The 21,512-nt window shown below is 49.6% G+C and overlaps 1 protein-coding gene across 1 annotated transcript in view; it reads right to left on the bottom strand.

The window, feature by feature from the left end:
- LOC311101819 (ubiquitin carboxyl-terminal hydrolase 32-like) overlaps positions 1-21,512 on the bottom strand; it is a 97,864-nt gene that overhangs the window by 28,768 nt on the left and 47,584 nt on the right. Inside the window, exons 12-24 of the mRNA XM_084143022.1 lie at positions 21,313-21,415; positions 20,925-21,132; positions 20,456-20,652; positions 19,234-19,374; positions 17,338-17,497; positions 14,229-14,383; positions 13,337-13,418; positions 12,474-12,548; positions 11,689-11,827; positions 11,479-11,584; positions 9,328-9,501; positions 886-1,060; positions 403-554 (exon numbers count right to left, since the gene is read on the bottom strand). Of these exons, the coding sequence (XP_083999148.1) occupies positions 403-554; positions 886-1,060; positions 9,328-9,501; positions 11,479-11,584; positions 11,689-11,827; positions 12,474-12,548; positions 13,337-13,418; positions 14,229-14,383; positions 17,338-17,497; positions 19,234-19,374; positions 20,456-20,652; positions 20,925-21,132; positions 21,313-21,415 (1,867 nt within the window). The remainder of the gene's footprint in view (positions 1-402; positions 555-885; positions 1,061-9,327; positions 9,502-11,478; positions 11,585-11,688; positions 11,828-12,473; positions 12,549-13,336; positions 13,419-14,228; positions 14,384-17,337; positions 17,498-19,233; positions 19,375-20,455; positions 20,653-20,924; positions 21,133-21,312; positions 21,416-21,512) is intronic.

Below are 21,512 nucleotides of genomic sequence, written 5' to 3'. Positions count from 1 at the left end.
GCATCAGTGTGTGTGTGTGTGTGTGTATGCATCAGTGTGTGTGTATGCATCAGTGAGTGTGTGTGTGTGTGTGTGTGTGTGTGTGTGTGTGTGTGTGTATGCATCAGTGTGTGTGTGTGTGTGTGTGTGCATCAGTGTGTGTGTGTGTGTGCGTGTGTGTGTATCAGTGTGTGTGTGTGTGTGTGTGTGCGTGTGTGTGTGTGTGTGTGTGTGTGTGTATCAGTGTGTGTGTGTGTGTGTGTGTGCGTGTGTGTGTGCGTGTGTGTGTGTGTGTATCAGTGTGTGTGTGTGTGTGTGTGTGTGTGTGTGTGTGTGTGTGTGTATCAGTGTGTGTGTGTGTGCATCAGTGTGTGTGTGTGTGTGTGTGTGTGTGTGTGTGCGTGTGTGCGTGTGTGTGTGTACCTTGATGTTGGAGGTGTGGACCTCTGCCAGTAGTATCTGGTCAGGCTTCAGCCTACACAGTTCACCCAGCTGTTTCTTCAGACCGGTGTACTTGTCATCCATGTTGAGCCTCAGGCCGAACCGTACAGGGGTAGAACCATCCAGCATAATGACTGACAGACAGACAGACAGGGTCAAGGAAGTTAATAGAAATATGTATATTGATCATTATTGTCTATGAGGATATTATTTGCTGCTTTTGAGGTCTGGGGAAACGGGCCATTGGCTGCCGCTTGCCTTCTATCATGGACCCGCACCATTCCAGGGTAAGGAAGTGCGCAGGAAAAATCATTAAAAAAAAACTCGCCTCTGGCAAATGGTTCAGGTCAATTAAAACCAAAACCAACTAACCAACCGGCAATCTGGTCCATAGAGATCAAACCCTCCCACCCCTTTCCAGGGACCTGCCCCCCCCTCATCAGGGCATTTAGACCCAGTCCTCACCAGTGATCTCCAGGTGCATGGAGCTGTCCATGGGGAGGGGTAAAGACAGGAAGTTGAAGGGGTCAAAGCGGGCGCTGATGTGGCCACACGTCTTGCACTTGACCTGGGACTTGAGCTGGCCGTGGAACAGATCCACCACGATAGAACGGTTCCTCCGCAGGTGGTTCTCCCACGCCTGACAAGGAACACACATGGAACCATAGAGGGGCGTAAAACACACACACAGCACTAATCCTGCTAATCGCTCCTATAAACACACACACACACACACACACACACACACACACACACACACACACACTTGCCCATTAACTGTACATCAATACACACACTTCACAGGTCATCCACTTCTTAAGAAGTGCTTAGTGGATGGGCTGACATTCATTGACTCGCTCCTCTCTCCTTGTCTCTAGTCACCTAAGATGGACTCTCTCCTCTCTCCTCGTCTCTAGCCACCTAAGATGGACTCGCTCCCCTCTCCTGGTCTCTAGCCACCTAAGATGGACTCTCTCCTCTCTCCTCGTCTCTAGCCACCTAAGATGGACTCTCTCCTCTCTCCTGGTCTCTAGTCACCCAAGATGGACTCTCTCCTGGTCTCTAGTCACCCAAGATGGACTCTCTCCTCTCTCCTGGTCTCTAGCCACCTAAGATGGACTCTCTCCTCTCTCCTCGTCTCTAGTCACCTAAGATGGACTCTCTCCTCTCTCCTGGTCTCTAGTCACCTAAGATGGACTCTCTCCTCTCTCCTCGTCTCTAGTCACCTAAGATGGACTCTCTCCTCTCTCCTCGTCTCTAGTCACCTAAGATGGACTCTCTCCTCTCTCCTGGTCTCTAGTCACCCAAGATGGACTCTCTCCTGGTCTCTAGTCACCCAAGATGGACTCTCTCCTCTCTCCTGGTCTCTAGCCACCTAAGATGGACTCTCTCCTCTCTCCTGGTCTCTAGTCACCTAAGATGGACTCTCTCCTCTCTCCTGGTCTCTAGTCACCCAAGATGGACTCTCTCCTGGTCTCTAGTCACCCAAGATGGACTCTCTCCTCTCTCCTGGTCTCTAGCCACCTAAGATGGACTCTCTCCTCTCTCCTGGTCTCTAGTCACCTAAGATGGACTCTCTCCTCTCTCCTCGTCTCTAGTCACCCAAGATGGACTCTCTCCTCTCTCCTGGTCTCTAGCCACCTAAGATGGACTCTCTCCTCTCTCCTGGTCTATAGTCACCTAAGATGGACTCTCTCCTCTCTCCTGGTCTCTAGTCACCCAAGATGGACTCTCTCCTGGTCTCTAGTCACCCAAGATGGACTCTCTCCTGGTCTCTAGTCACCTAAGATGGACTCTCTCCTCTCTCCTGGTCTATAGCCACCTAAGATGGACTCTCTCCTCTCTCCTCGTCTCTAGTCACCTAAGATGGACTCTCTCCTCTCTCCTGGTCTATAGTCACCTAAGATGGACTCTCTCCTCTCTCCTGGTCTCTAGTCACCTAAGATGGACTCTCTCCTGGTCTCTAGTCACCTAAGATGGACTCTCTCCTGGTCTCTAGTCACCTAAGATGGACTCTCTCCTCTCTCCTCGTCTCTAGTCACCTAAGATGGACTCTCTCCTCTCTCCTGGTCTCTAGTCACCCAAGATGGACTCTCTCCTGGTCTCTAGTCACCCAAGATGGACTCTCTCCTCTCTCCTGGTCTCTAGCCACCTAAGATGGACTCTCTCCTCTCTCCTCGTCTCTAGTCACCTAAGATGGACTCTCTCCTCTCTCCTGGTCTCTAGCCACCTAAGATGGACTCTCTCCTCTCTCCTGGTCTCTAGTCACCTAAGATGGACTCTCTCCTCTCTCCTCGTCTCTAGTCACCTAAGATGGACTCTCTCCTCTCTCCTGGTCTCTAGCCACCTAAGATGGACTCTCTCCTCTCTCCTGGTCTCTAGTCACCCAAGATGGACTCTCTCCTGGTCTCTAGTCACCCAAGATGGACTCTCTCCTGGTCTCTAGCCACCTAAGATGGACTCTCTCCTCTCTCCTGGTCTCTAGCCACCTAAGATGGACTCTCTCCTCTCTCCTGGTCTCTAGTCACCTAAGATGGACTCTCTCCTCTCTCCTCGTCTCTAGTCACCTAAGATGGACTCTCTCCTCTCTCCTGGTCTCTAGCCACCTAAGATGGACTCTCTCCTCTCTCCTCGTCTCTAGTCACCTAAGATGGACTCTCTCCTCTCTCCTGGTCTCTAGCCACCTAAGATGGACTCTCTCCTCTCTCCTGGTCTCTAGTCACCCAAGATGGACTCTCTCCTGGTCTCTAGTCACCCAAGATGGACTCTCTCCTGGTCTCTAGTCACCTAAGATGGACTCTCTCCTCTCTCCTGGTCTATAGCCACCTAAGATGGACTCTCTCCTCTCTCCTCGTCTCTAGTCACCTAAGATGGACTCTCTCCTCTCTCCTGGTCTATAGTCACCTAAGATGGACTCTCTCCTCTCTCCTGGTCTCTAGTCACCTAAGATGGACTCTCTCCTGGTCTCTAGTCACCTAAGATGGACTCTCTCCTCTCTCCTCGTCTCTAGCCACCTAAGATGGACTCTCTCCTCTCTCCTTGTCTCTAGTCACCTAAGATGGACTCTCTCCTCTCTCCTCGTCTCTAGCCACCTAAGATGGACTCTCTCCTCTCTCCTTGTCTCTAGTCACCTAAAATGGACTCTCTCCTCTCTCCTCGTCTCTAGTCACCTAAGATGGACTCTCTCCTCTCTCCTGGTCTCTAGCCACCTAAGATGGACTCTCTCCTCTCTCCTGGTCTCTAGCCACCTAAGATGGACTCTCTCCTGGTCTCTAGTCACCTAAGATGGACTCTCTCCTCTCTCCTCGTCTCTAGCCACCTAAGATGGACTCTCTCCTCTCTCCTTGTCTCTAGTCACCTAAGATGGACTCTCTCCTCTCTCCTCGTCTCTAGCCACCTAAGATGGACTCTCTCCTCTCTCCTTGTCTCTAGCCACCTAAGATGGACTCTCTCCTCTCTCCTTGTCTCTAGTCACCTAAGATGGACTCTCTCCTCTCTCCTTGTCTCTAGCCACCTAAGATGGACTCTCTCCTCTCTCCTTGTCTCTAGTCACCTAAGATGGACTCTCTCCTCTCTCCTTGTCTCTAGTCACCTAAGATGGACTCTCTCCTCTCTCCTTGTCTCTAGTCACCTAAGATGGACTCTCTCCTCTCTCCTCGTCTCTAGTCACCTAAGATGGACTCTCTCCTGGTCTCTAGTCACCCAAGATGGACTCTCTCCTTGTCTCTAGCCACCTAAGATGGACTCTCTCCTCTCTCCTGGTCTCTAGTCACCTAAGATGGACTCTCTCCTCTCTCCTGGTCTCTAGTCACCTAAGATGGACTCTCTCCTCTCTCCTGGTCTCTAGTCACCTAAGATGGACTCTCTCCTCTCTCCTGGTCTCTAGCCACCTAAGATGGACTCTCTCCTCGTCTCTAGCCACCTAAGATGGACTCTCTCCTCGTCTCTAGTCACCTAAGATGGACTCTCTCCTGGTCTCTAGTCACCTAAGATGGACTCTCTCCTCTCTCCTCGTCTCTAGTCACCTAAGATGGACTCTCTCCTCTCTCCTGGTCTCTAGTCACCTAAGATGGACTCTCTCCTCGTCTCTAGTCACCTAAGATGGACTCTCTCCTCTCTCCTGGTCTCTAGTCACCTAAGATGGACTCTCTCCTGGTCTCTAGTCACCTAAGATGGACTCTCTCCTCGTCTCTAGCCACCTAAGATGGACTCTCTCCTCGTCTCTAGTCACCTAAGATGGACTCTCTCCTGGTCTCTAGTCACCTAAGATGGACTCTCTCCTCTCTCCTCGTCTCTAGTCACCTAAGATGGACTCTCTCCTCTCTCCTGGTCTCTAGTCACCTAAGATGGACTCTCTCCTCTCTCCTCGTCTCTAGTCACCTAAGATGGACTCTCTCCTCTCTCCTCGTCTCTAGTCACCTAAGATGGACTCTCTCCTCTCTCCTCGTCTCTAGTCACCTAAGATGGACTCTCTCCTGGTCTCTAGTCACCTAAGATGGACTCTCTCCTCTCTCCTCGTCTCTAGTCACCTAAGATGGACTCTCTCCTCTCTCCTGGTCTCTAGCCACCTAAGATGGACTCTCTCCTGGTCTCTAGCCACCTAAGATGGACTCTCTCCTCTCTCCTCGTCTCTAGTCACCTAAGATGGACTCTCTCCTCTCTCCTGGTCTCTAGCCACCTAAGATGGACTCTCTCCTCTCTCCTCGTCTCTAGTCACCTAAGATGGACTCTCTCCTCTCTCCTGGTCTATAGTCACCTAAGATGGACTCTCTCCTCTCTCCTGGTCTCTAGTCACCTAAGATGGACTCTCTCCTGGTCTCTAGTCACCTAAGATGGACTCTCTCCTGGTCTCTAGTCACCTAAGATGGACTCTCTCCTCTCTCCTCGTCTCTAGTCACCTAAGATGGACTCTCTCCTCTCTCCTGGTCTCTAGTCACCCAAGATGGACTCTCTCCTGGTCTCTAGTCACCCAAGATGGACTCTCTCCTCTCTCCTGGTCTCTAGCCACCTAAGATGGACTCTCTCCTCTCTCCTCGTCTCTAGTCACCTAAGATGGACTCTCTCCTCTCTCCTGGTCTCTAGCCACCTAAGATGGACTCTCTCCTCTCTCCTGGTCTCTAGTCACCTAAGATGGACTCTCTCCTCTCTCCTCGTCTCTAGTCACCTAAGATGGACTCTCTCCTCTCTCCTGGTCTCTAGCCACCTAAGATGGACTCTCTCCTCTCTCCTGGTCTCTAGTCACCCAAGATGGACTCTCTCCTGGTCTCTAGTCACCCAAGATGGACTCTCTCCTGGTCTCTAGCCACCTAAGATGGACTCTCTCCTCTCTCCTGGTCTCTAGCCACCTAAGATGGACTCTCTCCTCTCTCCTGGTCTCTAGTCACCTAAGATGGACTCTCTCCTCTCTCCTGGTCTCTAGCCACCTAAGATGGACTCTCTCCTCGTCTCTAGTCACCTAAGATGGACTCTCTCCTCTCTCCTGGTCTCTAGCCACCTAAGATGGACTCTCTCCTCTCTCCTCGTCTCTAGTCACCTAAGATGGACTCTCTCCTCTCTCCTGGTCTCTAGTCACCTAAGATGGACTCTCTCCTCTCTCCTTGTCTCTAGTCACCTAAGATGGACTCTCTCCTCTCTCCTCGTCTCTAGTCACCTATAAATCACTGCTAGGCAAATCCCTGCCTTATCTTAGCTCATTGGTCACCATAGCAACACCCACCCGTAGTATGCACTCCAGCAGGTATATCTCACTGGTCATCCCCAAAGCCAACACCTCCTTTGGCCGCCATTCCTTCCAGTTCTCTGCTGCCAATGACTGGAACGAACTGCAAAAATCTCTGAAGCTGGAGACTCTTATCTCCCTCACTAACTTTAAGCATCAGTTGTCAGAGCACCTTACCGATCACTGCACCTGTACACAGCCCATCTGAAATTAGCCCACCCAACTACCTCATCCCCATATTGTTATTTATTTTGCTCATTTGCACCCCAGTATCTCTATTTGCACATCATCTCTTGCACATCTATCATTCCAGTGTTAATACTAATTGTAATTATTTTGCACTATAGCCTATTTATTGCCTTACCTCCATAACTTGCTACATTTGCACACACTGTATATATATTTCTGTTGTATTTTTGACTTTATGTTTTACCCCATATGTAACTCTGTGTTGTTGTTTTTATCACACTGCTTTGCTTTATCTTGGCCAGGTCGCAGTTGTGAATGAGAACTTGTTCTCAACTGGCTTACCTGGTTAAATAAAGGTTAAATAAAATAAAAATAAATAAAAAGATGGACTCTCTCCTCGTCTCTAGCCACCTAAGATGGACTCTCTCCTCTCTCCTGGTCTCTAGCCACCCAAGATGGACTCTCTCCTCTCTCCTGGTCTCTAGCCACCTAAGATGGACTCTCTCCTCTCTCCTGGTCTCTAGCCACCTAAGATGGACTCTCTCCTCGTCTCTAGCCACCTAAGATGGACTCTCTCCTCTCTCCTGGTCTCTAGCCACCTAAGATGGACTCTCTCCTCGTCTCTAGCCACCTAAGATGGACTCTCTCCTCTCTCTTGGTCTCTAGTCACCTAAGATGGACTCTCTCCTCTCTCCTGGTCTCTAGTCACCTAAGATGGACTCTCTCCTCGTCTCTAGTCACCTAAGATGGACTCTCTCCTCTCTCCTGGTCTCTAGTCACCTAAGATGGACTCTCTCCTCGTCTCTAGCCACCTAAGATGGACTCTCTCCTCGTCTCTAGTCACCTAAGATGGACTCTCTCCTGGTCTCTAGTCACCTAAGATGGACTCTCTCCTCTCTCCTGGTCTCTAGTCACCTAAGATGGACTCTCTCCTCTCTCCTCGTCTCTAGTCACCTAAGATGGACTCTCTCCTCTCTCCTGGTCTCTAGCCACCTAAGATGGACTCTCTCCTCTCTCCTGGTCTCTAGCCACCTAAGATGGACTCTCTCCTCTCTCCTCGTCTCTAGTCACCTAAGATGGACTCTCTCCTGGTCTCTAGCCACCTAAGATGGACTCTCTCCTCGTCTCTAGCCACCTAAGATGGACTCTCTCCTGGTCTCTAGCCACCTAAGATGGACTCTCTCCTCTCTCCTGGTCTCTAGTCACCTAAGATGGACTCTCTCCTGGTCTCTAGCCACCTAAGATGGACTCTCTCCTCGTCTCTAGCCACCTAAGATGGACTCTCTCCTCTCTCTTGGTCTCTAGTCACCTAAGATGGACTCTCTCCTCTCTCCTGGTCTCTAGTCACCTAAGATGGACTCTCTCCTCTCTCCTTGTCTCTAGCCACCTAAGATGGACTCTCTCCTCTCTCCTCGTCTCTAGTCACCTAAGATGGACTCCTCCTCTCTCTTGGTCTCTAGTCACCTAAGATGGACTCTCTCCTCTCTCCTGGTCTCTAGCCACCTAAGATGGACTCTCTCCTCGTCTCTAGTCACCTAAGATGGACTCTCTCCTCGTCTCTAGCCACCTAAGATGGACTCTCTCCTCGTCTCTAGCCACCTAAGATGGACTCTCTCCTCGTCTCTAGTCACCTAAGATGGACTCTCTCCTCGTCTCTAGTCACCTAAGATGGACTCTCTCCTCTCTCCTCGTCTCTAGTCACCTAAGATGGACTCTCTCCTCTCTCCTCGTCTCTAGCCACCTAAGATGGACTCTCTCCTCTCTCCTGGTCTCTAGTCACCCAAGATGGACTCTCTCCTCTCTCCTGGTCTCTAGTCACCTAAGATGGACTCTCTCCTCTCTCCTGGTCTCTAGTCACCTAAGATGGACTCTCTCCTCTCTCCTTGTCTCTAGTCACCTAAGATGGACTCTCTCCTCTCTCCTTGTCTCTAGTCACCTAAGATGGACTCCTCCTCTCTCCTCGTCTCTAGTCACCTAAGATGGACTCTCTCCTCTCTCCTGGTCTCTAGTCACCTAAGATGGACTCTCTCCTCTCTCCTGGTCTCTAGTCACCTAAGATGGACTCTCTCCTCTCTCCTCGTCTCTAGCCACCTAAGATGGACTCTCTCCTCGTCTCTAGCCACCTAAGATGGACTCTCTCCTTGTCTCTAGTCACCTAAGATGGACTCCTCCTCTCTCCTCGTCTCTAGCCACCTAAGATGGACTCTCTCCTCTCTCCTGGTCTCTAGCCACCTAAGATGGACTCTCTCCTCTCTCCTGGTCTCTAGTCACCTAAGATGGACTCCTCCTCTCTCCTCGTCTCTAGCCACCTAAGATGGACTCTCTCCTCTCTCTTGGTCTCTAGTCACCTAAGATGGACTCTCTCCTCTCTCCTGGTCTCTAGCCACCTAAGATGGACTCTCTCCTCGTCTCTAGTCACCTAAGATGGACTCTCTCCTCGTCTCTAGCCACCTAAGATGGACTCTCTCCTCGTCTCTAGCCACCTAAGATGGACTCTCTCCTCGTCTCTAGCCACCTAAGATGGACTCTCTCCTCGTCTCTAGTCACCTAAGATGGACTCTCTCCTCTCTCCTGGTCTCTAGCCACCTAAGATGGACTCTCTCCTCGTCTCTAGTCACCTAAGATGGACTCTCTCCTCGTCTCTAGTCACCTAAGATGGACTCTCTCCTCTCTCCTGGTCTCTAGTCACCTAAGATGGACTCTCTCCTCTCTCCTGGTCTCTAGCCACCTAAGATGGACTCTCTCCTCGTCTCTAGTCACCTAAGATGGCTGCCAGAAGATGCTCCAAAGGACTATGATGATGTAGTGATGTACTATACAGTCTAGTTTTTTACTGTTTGTGTTTATCGATTTTATTAACAGTGCAAAATTCTCTCTGGGAAAATAAAGATTGATTAATTGATTGATTGAACGTGTGTGTGTTGGTTGATTGTGCGTGTGTGTGTGTGTAGTTGTGCGTGTATTTGTGCGTTTGATTGGTTTATTGATTGAACTCTGACCTCTAAGGCGACCTCCCAGTCGGGTCGTCCGTTGCTGTCCTTCAGCTCTACGTAGGGTTTCTCATGCACCCTGTTCAGGTCCTCATGGAGCCCGTCCAATAAGAACGCCAGAAGCTCCTGACTGTCCTGCTGCTGGAAGCCGTTGAACCGTGGGGCGTACTTCGCTATTGTCCACTACACAGGGCGGTAGACAGACTACCACATATTAGTCCATTCATTCATATCATAATGGCTGCGTTTACACAAGCAGACCAATTCTGATCTTTTTTCCACTCATTTGTGTTTTGACCAATCACATCAGATCTTCTTCAGAGCTGATCCGAATGGTCAAAAGACAAATTAGTGAAAAAAATATCAGAATTGGGCTGCCTGTGTAAACGTAGCCATATGGAGTCATTAAGACCATAGTACAAACTGTCGTCCAGTACAGGGGGGAGAATGGAAACTAAATTAGTAAGGTAACAGTTTCACAGACATCTAGTTTCTTGCTTTACTATCGTCCACTACAGAGGGGAGAATGAGCAGTGTCTTCCGTTAAGGACATGGAGTAGCCAGCCATATAGAACATGTAGCCAGCCATATAGAACATGTAGCCAGCCATATAGAACATGTAGCCAGCCATATAGAACATGTAGCCAGCCATATAGAACATGTAGCCAGCCATATAGAACATGTAGCCAGCCATATAGAACATGTAGCCAGCCATATAGAACACGTAGCCAGCCAAATAGAACACGTAGCCAGCCAAATAGAACACGTAGCCAGCCAAATAGAACACGTAGCCAGCCAAATAGAACACGTAGCCAGCCGAATAGAACACGTAGCCAGCCGAATAGAACACGTAGCCAGCCAAATAGAACACGTAGCCAGCCATATAGAACACGTAGCCAGCCATATAGAACACGTAGCCAGCCATATAGAACATGTAGCCAGCCAAATAGAACACGTAGCCAGCCAAATAGAACACGTAGCCAGCCAAATAGAACACGTAGCCAGCCAAATAGAACACGTAGCCAGCCAAATAGAACACGTAGCCAGCCGAATAGAACACGTAGCCAGCCGAATAGAACACGTAGCCAGCCGAATAGAACACGTAGCCAGCCGAATAGAACACGTAGCCAGCCGAATAGAACACGTAGCCAGCCGAATAGAACACGTAGCCAGCCGAATAGAACACGTAGCCAGCCAAATAGAACACGTAGCCAGCCAAATAGAACACGTAGCCAGCCATATAGAACACGTAGCCAGCCATATAGAACATGTAGCCAGCCATATAGAACATGTAGCCAGCCATATAGAACATGTAGCCAGCCATATAGAACATGTAGCCAGCCAGGGAGTTCCGGACTGGGGTGGGTCGGAGGGGCATGCCCACGGGGATTCTTTTTTAGAACAAGCTCTATTTTGGTGGTCTCTGGTAGTAATAATAATAATAATAATAATAATAAGCCATTTAGCAGACACTTTTATCCAAAGCGACTTACAGTCATGTGTGCATACATTTTTACGTACATTCTATTGCCTTGTTTCCATCTGATATACACAGCTAAATTATTGAATACTTTTAACGATTTTACCTCCTAGATTGGTCAAATTTGTTGTGGTATTTAGTAGAAAGACATGACTTTACAATTAAAATAGCTGAAAATGTATGAATTCAGTGTATTGCTAGTTGTTTTGGATATCGTCTCGGTCTGGGCCTATATGATCATGAAAATAAATTTGACTGCAGCCAACCAGAGCGCACAAAAATAACACAGGTACCGAGAGGTGGGACAGAGAGTGACAAAGCAGCAGTTTCCCTCTATACCATCGTGAGATCACTAGAAGATGCATATCGTTCATTCTAGTGGGAGAAGGCTATACAGACTTTTCTGACTAGCAAATTTAAACTTTTAAATTAAAAGAAGCCTAGTTAATTAATGAAGTGGAAAAAGTAGCCGGCTGACAAGATTGTTATCGGCTATTTAGCCGACGGACGGCGCTTTTAGAAAACACTGAACGAGAATATTAGTCATTCATATCACATACGGAGTTATTAAGGCCATAGTACAAGCTATTGTCCACTACAGGGAGTAAGGAGATCACATCCACTGTTGTGACGATCCATGCCATTTTTTTTTAGGTCCAGTGAAGGATTTATTAACCCACCCTGAGTTTGAGAGGAGCAACGTTCTTCTGTGTTCCACTCCACAGCTCCATCAGCAGGTCTCCATAGCATTTAGCCATGTGACCTCGCATCCCGATGGGGTTGGTTCTGGACACACAACACAAGTCAGTAATGTTAACCTTTTCACAACACATGCATGAATGCTCACAAACACACACACACACACACACACACACACCACTTCCAGCTACCTGTTGAGTTCATAAAGGTGTCTCCCTGAGATGAAGTAATCAGTGAGGGGCGTGGTGTTGCTCACACACTGGATACTAGAGTTCATAAAGCATGTGTTGCCTAGGTTACTGAGGCCCGTGGCACCCTTCTCCGTAGGAACTGGGGGGGGATAGACATGTACAGTATTAGGCTACATATTTACGTATACAGCACCAGTCAAAAGTTTGGACACACCTACTCATTCCAGGGTTTTTCTTTATTTTGACTATTCTATTTTGACCCGACCTCAACCCAATTGAGATGGTTTGGGATGAGTTGGACCGCAGAGTGAAGGAAAAGCAGCCAACAAGTGCTCAGCATATGTGGGAACTCCTTCAAGACTGTTGGAAAAGCATTCCAGGTGAAGCTGGTTGAGAGAATGCCAAGAGTGTGCAAAGCTGTCATCAAGGCAAAGAGTGGCTATTTTGAAGAATCTCAAATATAAAATATATTTTGATTTGCTTAACACTTTTTTGTTTACTACATGATTCCATATGTGTTATTTCATAGTTTTGATTTTTACAATGTAGAAAATAGTCAAAATAAAGACAAACCCTGGAATGAGTAGGTGTCCAAACTTTTGATTGGTACTGTATGTTTGAAAGGTTTTAGGGGAGAAGGGGAGGGAGGGTAGAGACGTGAATCTATCATCCTAAATAATGAAAGTGAAAGCTCTTGATAATTGCATTGGAAATGTACGTACCGATAGAAGGGGCTTGTAAATGTAAAGTTGGATGATGATGTCAGTGACACCGTCCTGCGGTACCTTTATGTTGGTCCATTTTACTGCTGTTAGCGATGAAGGACATCTCTTCTGGCCAGCTCATGTCTTTGTTCCGAACTAAAAACACAAGATGAAGGTTTTATACATCAATGACTTACAGTACAAAGACCTGCTACCTTGTCTTTAAGTTTGCAGTCAGGGTTTTTTAAAATTTCAACAGACTCAGCAAACTCAGCAGTCAGATGAAGTTATAATTAATTATAGCGCTGAAAAATATTTTTGAACGTACCCTTGATAAGTGTCTTTCTGAACGTATCCTTGATAACTAAGTGTCTTTCTGAACGTACCCTCGATAACTAAGTGTCTTTCTGAACGTACCCTCGATAACTAAGTGTCTTTCTGAACGTACCCTCGATAACTAAGTGTCTTTCTGAACGTACCCTCGATAACTAAGTGTCTTTTTGAACGTACCCTCGATAACTAAGTGTCTTTCTGAACGTACCCTCGATAACTAAGTGTCTTTCTGAACGTACCCTCGATAACTAAGTGTCTTTCTGAACGTACCCTCGATAACTAAGTGTCTTTTTGAACGTACCCTCGATAACTAAGTATCTTTCTGAACGTACCCTCGATTACTAAGTGTCTTTCTGAACGTACCCTCGATAACTAAGTGTATTTTTGAACGTACCCTCAATAACTAAGTGTATTTTTGAACGTACCCTCGATAACTAAGTGTCTTTTTGAACGTACCCTCGATAACTAAGTGTCTTTTTGAACGTACCCTCGATAACTAAGTATCTCTCTGAACGTACCCTCGATAACTAAGTGTCTTTTTGAACGTACCCTCGATAACTAAGTATCTTTCTGAACGTACCCTCGATTACTAAGTGTCTTTTTGAACGTACCCTCGATAACTAAGTGTTGCTCGTCCTGGATCTTCAGGCCCTCCAGAGTGTGGTCCTCATCATCCAACAGGGTCAGATAGTTCTGGTGGGGGAGGAGAACAGGGTCAGATGGTTCTGGGGGGAGGAGAACAGGGGCAGGTGGTTCTGGGGGGAGGAGAACAGGGTCAGGTGGTTCTGGGGGGAGGAGAACAGGGTCAGGTGGTTCTGGGGGGAGGAGAACAGGGTCAGGTGGTTCTGGGGGGAGGAGAACAGGGTCAGATAGTTCTTGGGGGGAGGAGAACAGGGTCAGATAGTTCTGGAGGGAGGAGAACAAGGTCAGATAGTTCTGGGGGGGAGGAGAACAGGGTCAGATAGTTCTGGAGGGAGGAGAACAAGGTCAGGTGGTTCTGGGGGAGGAGAACAGGGTCAGATGGTTCTGGGGGAGGAGAACAGGGTCAGATGGTTCTGGGGGGAGGAGAACAGGGTCAGGTGGTTCTGGGGGGAGGAGAACAGGGTCAGGTGGTTCTGGGGGAGGAGAACAGGGTCAGGTGGTTCTGGGGGGAGGAGAACAGGGTCAAATAGTTCTGGGGGGGGGGGAGAACAGGGTCAGGTGGTTCTGGGGGGAGGAGAACAGGGTCAGATAGTTCTGGAGGAGGAGAACAGGGTCAGATAGTTCTGGAGGAGGAGAACAGGGTCAGATAGTTCTGGAGGGAGGAGAACAAGGTCAGATAGTTCTGGGGGGGAGGAGAACAGGGTCAGGTGGTTCTGGGGGGAGGAGAACAGGGTCAGATAGTTCTGGAGGGAGGTGTGGATGAGGAGAGGTCAACATCTGCAAGTTTATATTTTCTCATGTCACCGTAATATCACTTATAATGTAGTTGTCGACATGCGATAGTTTCTCAAGAATACACACCTCGCCGTTGTAGAGCCACAGCCTCATGTCCTCGTCTTTGATGCGGAGCCTCTGAGACAGGTACAGGTGGATGTCCTTGATGGTGCCCACGCGGCTGAAACAGCCTGTATAGGCCAGGACACGCTTCAGAGGAGCATTGGGGGAGGGCACGTTACCTGGAGGGGTGGGGAGGACGAAGAGGCAAGGAGGGGGGAGAGAGAGGGGACGAGGGGGGAGAGAGAGAGGGGACGAGGGGGGAGAGAGAGAGATGGACGAGGGGGGAGAGAGAGAGATGGACGAGGGGGGAGAGAGAGAGATGGACGAGGGGGGAGAGAGAGAGATGGACGAGGGGGGAGAGAGATGGACGAGGGGGGAGAGAGAGATGGACGAGGGGGGAGAGAGAGAGAGGGGACGAGGGGGGGAAGAGAGAGTGGACGAGGGGGGAGAGAGAGAGGGGACGAGGGGGGAAAGAGAGAGTGGACGAGGGGGAGAGAGAGGGGGGACAAGGGGGGAAAGAGAGAAGGGACGAGGGGGAGAGAGAGGGGACGAGGGGGAGAGAGAGGGGGGACAAGGGGGGAAAGAGAGAAGGGACGAGGGGGAGAGAGAGGGGGGACGAGGGGGGAGAGAGGGGGGAGAGAGGGGGGACGAGGGGGGAGAGAGGGGGACGAGGGGGGAGAGAGAAGGGACGAGGGGGGAGAGAGAAGGGACGAGGGGGGAGAGAGAGGACGAGGGGGGAGAGAGAGGGGACGAGGGGGGAGAGAGAGGGGACGAGGGGGGAGAGAGAGGGGACGAGGGGGGAGAGAGAGGGGACGAGGGGGGAGAGAGAGGGGACGAGGGGGGAGAGAGGGGGGACGAGGGGGAGAGAGGGGGACGAGGGGGGAGAGACAGAGGACGAGGGGGGAGAGACAGAGGACGAGGGGGAGAGAGAGGGGACGAGGGGGGAGAGAGGGGGGACGAGGGGGGAGAGAGGGGGACGAGGGGGGAGAGAGAAGGGACGAGGGGGGGAGAGAGAGAGGACGAGGGGGGAGAGAGAGAGGACGAGGGGGGAGAGAGAGAGGACGAGGGGGGAGAGAGAGAGGACGAGGGGGGAGAGAGAGGGGACGAGGGGGGAGAGAGGGGGGACGAGGGGGGAGAGAGGGGGGACGAGGGGGAGAGAGGGGGACGAGGGGGGAGAGACAGAGGACAAGGGGGGAGAGACAGAGGACGAGGGGGAGAGAGAGGGGACGAGGGGGGAGAGAGGGGGACGAGGGGGGAGAGAGAAGGGACGAGGGGGGGAGAGACAGAGGACGAGGGGGGAGAGAGAGAGGACGAGGGGGAGAGAGAGGGGACGAGGGGGGAGAGAGAGGGGACGAGGGGGGAGAGAGAGAGGACGAGGGGGGAGAGAGAGAGAGAGGACGAGGGGGGAGAGAGAGGGGACGAGGGGGGAGAGAGAGGGGACGAGGGGGGAGAGAGAGGGGACGAGGGGGGAGAGAGAGGGGAGGGGACGAGGGGGGAGAACACGCCAGCCTTTAGAGGACTATGAGCTCCCAAACTCATTAGAATTACTCAAAAGTCCTGTAATATTGTAAACACTCACACAGACAGACCGACTCACACAGACAGACCGACCGACTCACACAGACAGACCGACTCACACAGACAGACCGACTCACACAGAGACCTATTTACATTTAGAAAACTTGTTAAAATCAACACATTTTTACATCAGAGATAAAGAACAGTTTGGCTCATGGAGGATTAGTTGTAAGGAAGCAGCAAGAAAGGGGGTTTTAGATTAGCTAATTTAATTAATACAGACCGAGTCATTAAACAAGATTCAAATCTGATTCAATCAAAAAGGGTAACAAACATCTATATTAGTTCAGTTAATAAACAATTATTAAAAACAAATGGAAACGATTATTACTGATTTGAAAAGTAAAGCCAAAAAACAACAAAAAGCGAATCTTAATATGTGATTGATTGGTAATACCTTGAAAGCAAACAGAATGAATCAAAAAAGCCGTAAACAGCCTATTATCCCAGCAGCACAACCTTGCTCTTTGGTCAGTATGTCTGGTCTAGTCATTCTATGGAGCTTGCAACACCAATGATCGTGGGTTCGATTCCCGCTGAGGCCACCCATAGATAAAATGTATGCACACATGACTAAGTCGCTTTGGATAAAAGCGTCTGCTAAATGGCATATTATTATTATTATATATGGTATTATTTCTATGCCTGGTCAGTTGGTATTTGTGACTGGAGCCAAACTAACTCCTCTGGGCCAGATATCTGACAGCACCGGTCCGATTAGATCAGCGCTCTAATACCTCATAGTGCCTCTGTGCAGCGCTGCCCCAATTTGATTACAATAGAGCTACTTTAGTGGAGGATCAGTCACATAAAATCGCCTGGAATTAACAGACTTGACTAACTAGAAATCTCACATAATTTATAATATTTTTTACACTATAATTAGAAACCTACATAATCATTTCGTTTACATTGACTTGACATGGTGTAGCCCACGTCCCACTCCTCCATGCATGATGACATAAGAGATGGAATCAGCTGGCATGGGTTTACCACACAGTCACCAATCTGTTTAAGTAGGCTAATTGGCTTGCATTGTCATCAGCTGTTGTTTACCATTTCTACTGTCATCATTATAACACCTTTATGGAGGCTTTACGAAGGGGGTGTCAAGCTTCATAGCACCACTGTTCTGACAATAATAATAAATAATAATATGCCATTTAGCAGACGCTTTTATCCAAAGCGACTTACAGTCATGCGTGCATACATTTTGTGTATGGGTGGTCCCGGGGATCGAACCCACTACCTTGGCGTTACAAGCGCCGTGCTCTACCAGCTGAGCTACAGAGGACCACACAACAAGGCTATGCAGACAAGAGAGTAAGAGTTAGGCTCTCAGGGTCTTTTAGTACGGTCAGTTGACACCATATCACCCCCCTATGGACCATGGACTCATCCTGCAGTCCATTCTAAGAGCTTGATTAGGGGCTGGACCAGTCCATTTTAGGGGCATGATTAGGGGTTGGACTGCAGTAGCAGCACTAGCGTTTTGGCGGCTCCTAGCAGGCCGTCTTTCTTTCTTTCTTTCTTTCTTGCTGCAGGCTTACGTTACCTCTGGGGAGGTGCTGGGGGAACATTCTCAGGCTGGTCATACCCATGTTAACCCAGATGTTGGACTGGGGGGTGCGCGTGGCGGCCTGCTGCCGCAGGAAGAGGAGGTAACGCGGGAAGAGCTCCAGCTCAGCACCGCCTGTTTTCGTCTGCTGGATCACCTGGAAAAGGAGAGGAGGAGGAGAGTATTATGCATTCAACAATTACCTCTACCCGCTGCTGTCAGACTGTAATAATAACTCTAGCTCTTAAATGGTTTTCCCCAAAGATTATATTTTTTTAACCATTTAAATATTTCAATTTCCAAAGACAAATGTCCTGTAATGTTTCAAGTGTTTTGTATTCTGTTCTATCACATATTATTATTGTGTTATGGATTTTAAAATTAGTGTTTTGTAATTATTAGTACTGTAAATTCTGCATTTCTTCAGTTTTATCTGTGAGCAAGAATAAATAAACTCAAACTGTAAGGGCTGAACCTTAACTTCAGGTACGGACACATAACTGAAACTTTCAGGAAAATCATCCACAATGGTGTGAAAATCTCTCAAGCTAGACCTGGTCCTCGAGGTGACCATCTATGGTTCAGTGATAGTGTGAGGGGTGGTTGTGTTGTGGTTCAGTGATAGTGTGAGGGGTGGTTGTGTTGTGGTTCAGTGATAGTGTGAGGTGTGGTTGTGTTGTGGTTCAGTGATAGTGTGAGGGGTGGTTGTGTTGTGGTTCAGTGATAGTGTGAGGGGTGGTTGTGTTGTGGTTCAGTGATACTGTGAGGGGTGGTTGTGTTGTGGTTCAGTGATAGTGTGAGGGGTGGTTGTGTTGTGGTTCAGTGATACTGTGAGGGGTGGTTGTGTTGTGGTTCAGTGATACTGTGAGGGGTGGTTGTGTTGTGGTTTAGTGATAGTGTGAGGGGTGGTTGTGTTGTGGTTCAGTGATAGTGTGGTTGTGTTGTGGTTCAGTGATAGTGTGAGGTGTGGTTGTGTTGTGGTTCAGTGATAGTGTGAGGGGTGGTTGTGTTGTGGTTCAGTGATAGTGTGGTTGTGTTGTGGTTCAGTGATAGTGTGAGGTGTGGTTGTGTTGTGGTTCAGTGATAGTGTGAGGTGTGGTTGTGTTGTGGTTCAGTGATAGTGTGAGGGGTGGTTGTGTTGTGGTTCAGTGATACTGTGAGGGGTGGTTGTGTTGTGGTTCAGTGATAGTGTGAGGTGTGGTTGTGTTGTGGTTCCGTGATAGTGTGAGGGGTGGTTGTGTTGTGGTTCAGTGATAGTGTGAGGGGTGGTTGTGTTGTGGTTCAGTGATACTGTGAGGGGTGGTTGTGTTGTGGTTCAGTGATAGTGTGAGGGGTGGTTGTGTTGTGGTTCAGTGATACTGTGAGGGGTGGTTGTGTTGTGGTTCAGTGATAGTGTGAGGGGTGGTTGTGTTGTGGTTCAGTGATAGTGTGAGGGGTGGTTGTGTTGTGGTTCAGTGATAGTGTGAGGGGTGGTTGTGTTGTGGTTCAGTGATACTGTGAGGGGTGGTTGTGTTGTGGTTCAGTGATAGTGTGAGGGGTGGTTGTGTTGTGGTTCAGTGATAGTGTGAGGGGTGGTTGTGTTGTGGTTCAGTGATACTGTGAGGGGTGGTTGTGGTTCAGTGATAGTGTGAGGTGTGGTTGTGTTGTGGTTCCGTGATAGTGTGAGGGGTGGTTGTGTTGTGGTTCAGTGATAGTGTGAGGGGTGGTTGTGTTGTGGTTCAGTGATAGTGTGAGGGGTGGTTGTGTTGTGGTTCAGTGATAGTGTGAGGGGTGGTTGTGTTGTGGTTCCATGATAGTGTGAGGGGTGGTTGTGTTGTGGTTCAGTGATACTGTGAGGGGTGGTTGTGTTGTGGTTCAGTGATAGTGTGAGGGGTGGTTGTGGTCCATACATACCGGTCGTGGCAGGCTGAGGTTGGCTCCATACCAGTGGAACAGTGCCCTCCACACAGGCTCTGGTACCGTCTCAAAGTCCCTGCCTTCCACCAGCTGTAAGGACTGCTTCAACCGGCCTCCCTCCATGGTCAATGTGGGGGCCTGGGGAACAGGAGAGAGACTGGGGTGAAAAGAGGACACACATTGCCCCCTCTACTCCTCCATTACTGATGATGGATATACACAGGCCATGCCTAATGCCTGGCCGTATCGTCACAGCGAGACAGGAGGAAAGCGAGAGACAGACAGAGACAGAATTCATTTTCTCCTTTCCCCCTTCTGATAACCAGGTGGCGAATCGCATCTCTGCATGTCTGGCAGACATATCAGTGTGGATGACGGATCACCACCTCAAGCTGAACCTCGGCAAGACGGAGCTGCTCTTCCTCCCGGGGAAGGACTGCCCGCTCCATGATCTCGCCATCACGGTTGACAACTCCGTTGTGTCCTCCTCCCAGAGTGCGAAGAGCCTTGGCGTGACCCTGGACAACACCGTCGTTCTCCGCTAACATCAAAGCGGTGACCCGATCCTGCAGGTTCATGCTCTACAACATTCGCAGAGTACGACCCTACCTTACACAGAAAGCGGCACAGGTCCTAATCCAGGCACTTGTCATCTCCCGTCTGGATTACTGCAACTCGCTGTTGGCTGGGCTCCCTGCCTGTGCCATTAAACCCCTACAACTTATCCAGAACGCCGCAGCCCGTCTGGTGTTCAACCTTCCCAAGTTCTCTCACGTCATCCCGCTCCTCCGCACACTCTACTGGCTTCCAGTTGAGGCTCGCATCTATTACAAGACCATGGTGCTTGCCTACAGAGCTGTGAGGGGAACGGCACCTCCGTACCTTCAGGCTCTGATCAGTCCCTACACCCAAACGAGGGCACTAAGTTCATCATCCACCTCTGCCTGCTTCCTGAATTTGTACGATATAGCCACCTCTGGCTAGCTCCCCTACCTCTACAGAAGCACAGTTCCCACCTTCCGGAGACACTTGAAACCCTACCTCTTTAAGGAATACCTGGAAAAGTATAAAGTCACCCCCCCCCACCCCCCCCATAAAACAAAAAAAGTGGTTGTCCCACTGGTTATCATAAGTTGAATGCACCAATTTGTAAGTCGCTCTGGATAAGAGTGTCTGCTAAATGATGTAAATGTAAATAATATGGAGGGCAAACACACACCTTCATGGGGTCTGTGTTGACCAGGGGCTGGTTGTCGATGGCTCCAGGCCTCTGAGCTGCCAGCTGGGACTGAGACTGGGACTGAGAGACGGAGGGGATGTGGCCGTTGACCCTGGAGAAACACTGGTTGTTGTCTGACACGTGTTGCCGGGCAAAACAGATCTCTGTGGCTGAGGGGCCGGCCTGGGGGTTCACCACTGAGGAGGAGGAGGGGGGGGGTGACGGCATCACAGGTACACTTTAAATTAAGGTTAAGGTACAGGTACACTTTATATTCAGGTTAAGGTACAGGTACACTTTAAATTAAGGTTAAGGTACCCTTAGAGGGGTTGTAAAAGGTTTAAACGTAGTTTATAAAGAGTAAATCATTCATTAATACGTAGTTTATAAATAATGAATAAACAGTTATAACCCATAGTTTGAAGTTGTAACAGTATGCCCAGCGCTGCCTAGTGGTCTGGTCACTGACCTATGCTGTGGGTCTCTGTGGCTTCAGAGGCGCTGGACACAACATCAGGGGACCTCTCTCCTGAGGGGCTGGCTGGGCTGGGGACCCCCAGACCTCCCCCTACCCCTACCCCTGGCACCAGGGGGGCAGGCTCGACGGTGGCAGAGGCCTGAGGATTCCTCAGAGAGGAGAGGATAGAGGGCTGATCCACCACGATGGACTTGTGGTCCTGGGGAGAGGGAAGGATGGTTAGTAACGTTGGTATGCTGTGATTATTCTGCTATTCAAGTTAAGTTAGGCCTGCATTTGATGTGCTTCCCAAATGGCACCCTATTCCCTACGTAGTGCACTTCATTTGACCCATGGGCCCTGGTGCCATTTGGGACGCAACCCTTGGACTTCCACTCACATATTTGACGTAGTCTTTCCAGAGCATCCACCACTGGCTGGAGATGAGGAACCAGTTCTCACTAGGCTGGAGGCCATGCCTGTTCTCTCTGTCCAGCCACCCCCTGAACCACACACACACACACACACACACACACACACACACACACACACACACACACACACACACACACACACACACACACACACACACGAGTTCAG

The sequence above is a fragment of the Coregonus lavaretus genome (assembly GCF_964263955.1).
Source record: "Coregonus lavaretus genome assembly, chromosome: 26".
Classification (NCBI taxonomy): domain Eukaryota; kingdom Metazoa; phylum Chordata; class Actinopteri; order Salmoniformes; family Salmonidae; genus Coregonus; species Coregonus lavaretus.
The sequence above is the reverse complement of the archived record's forward strand: the minus strand, read 5'-3'. Positions and strand labels throughout refer to the sequence as shown.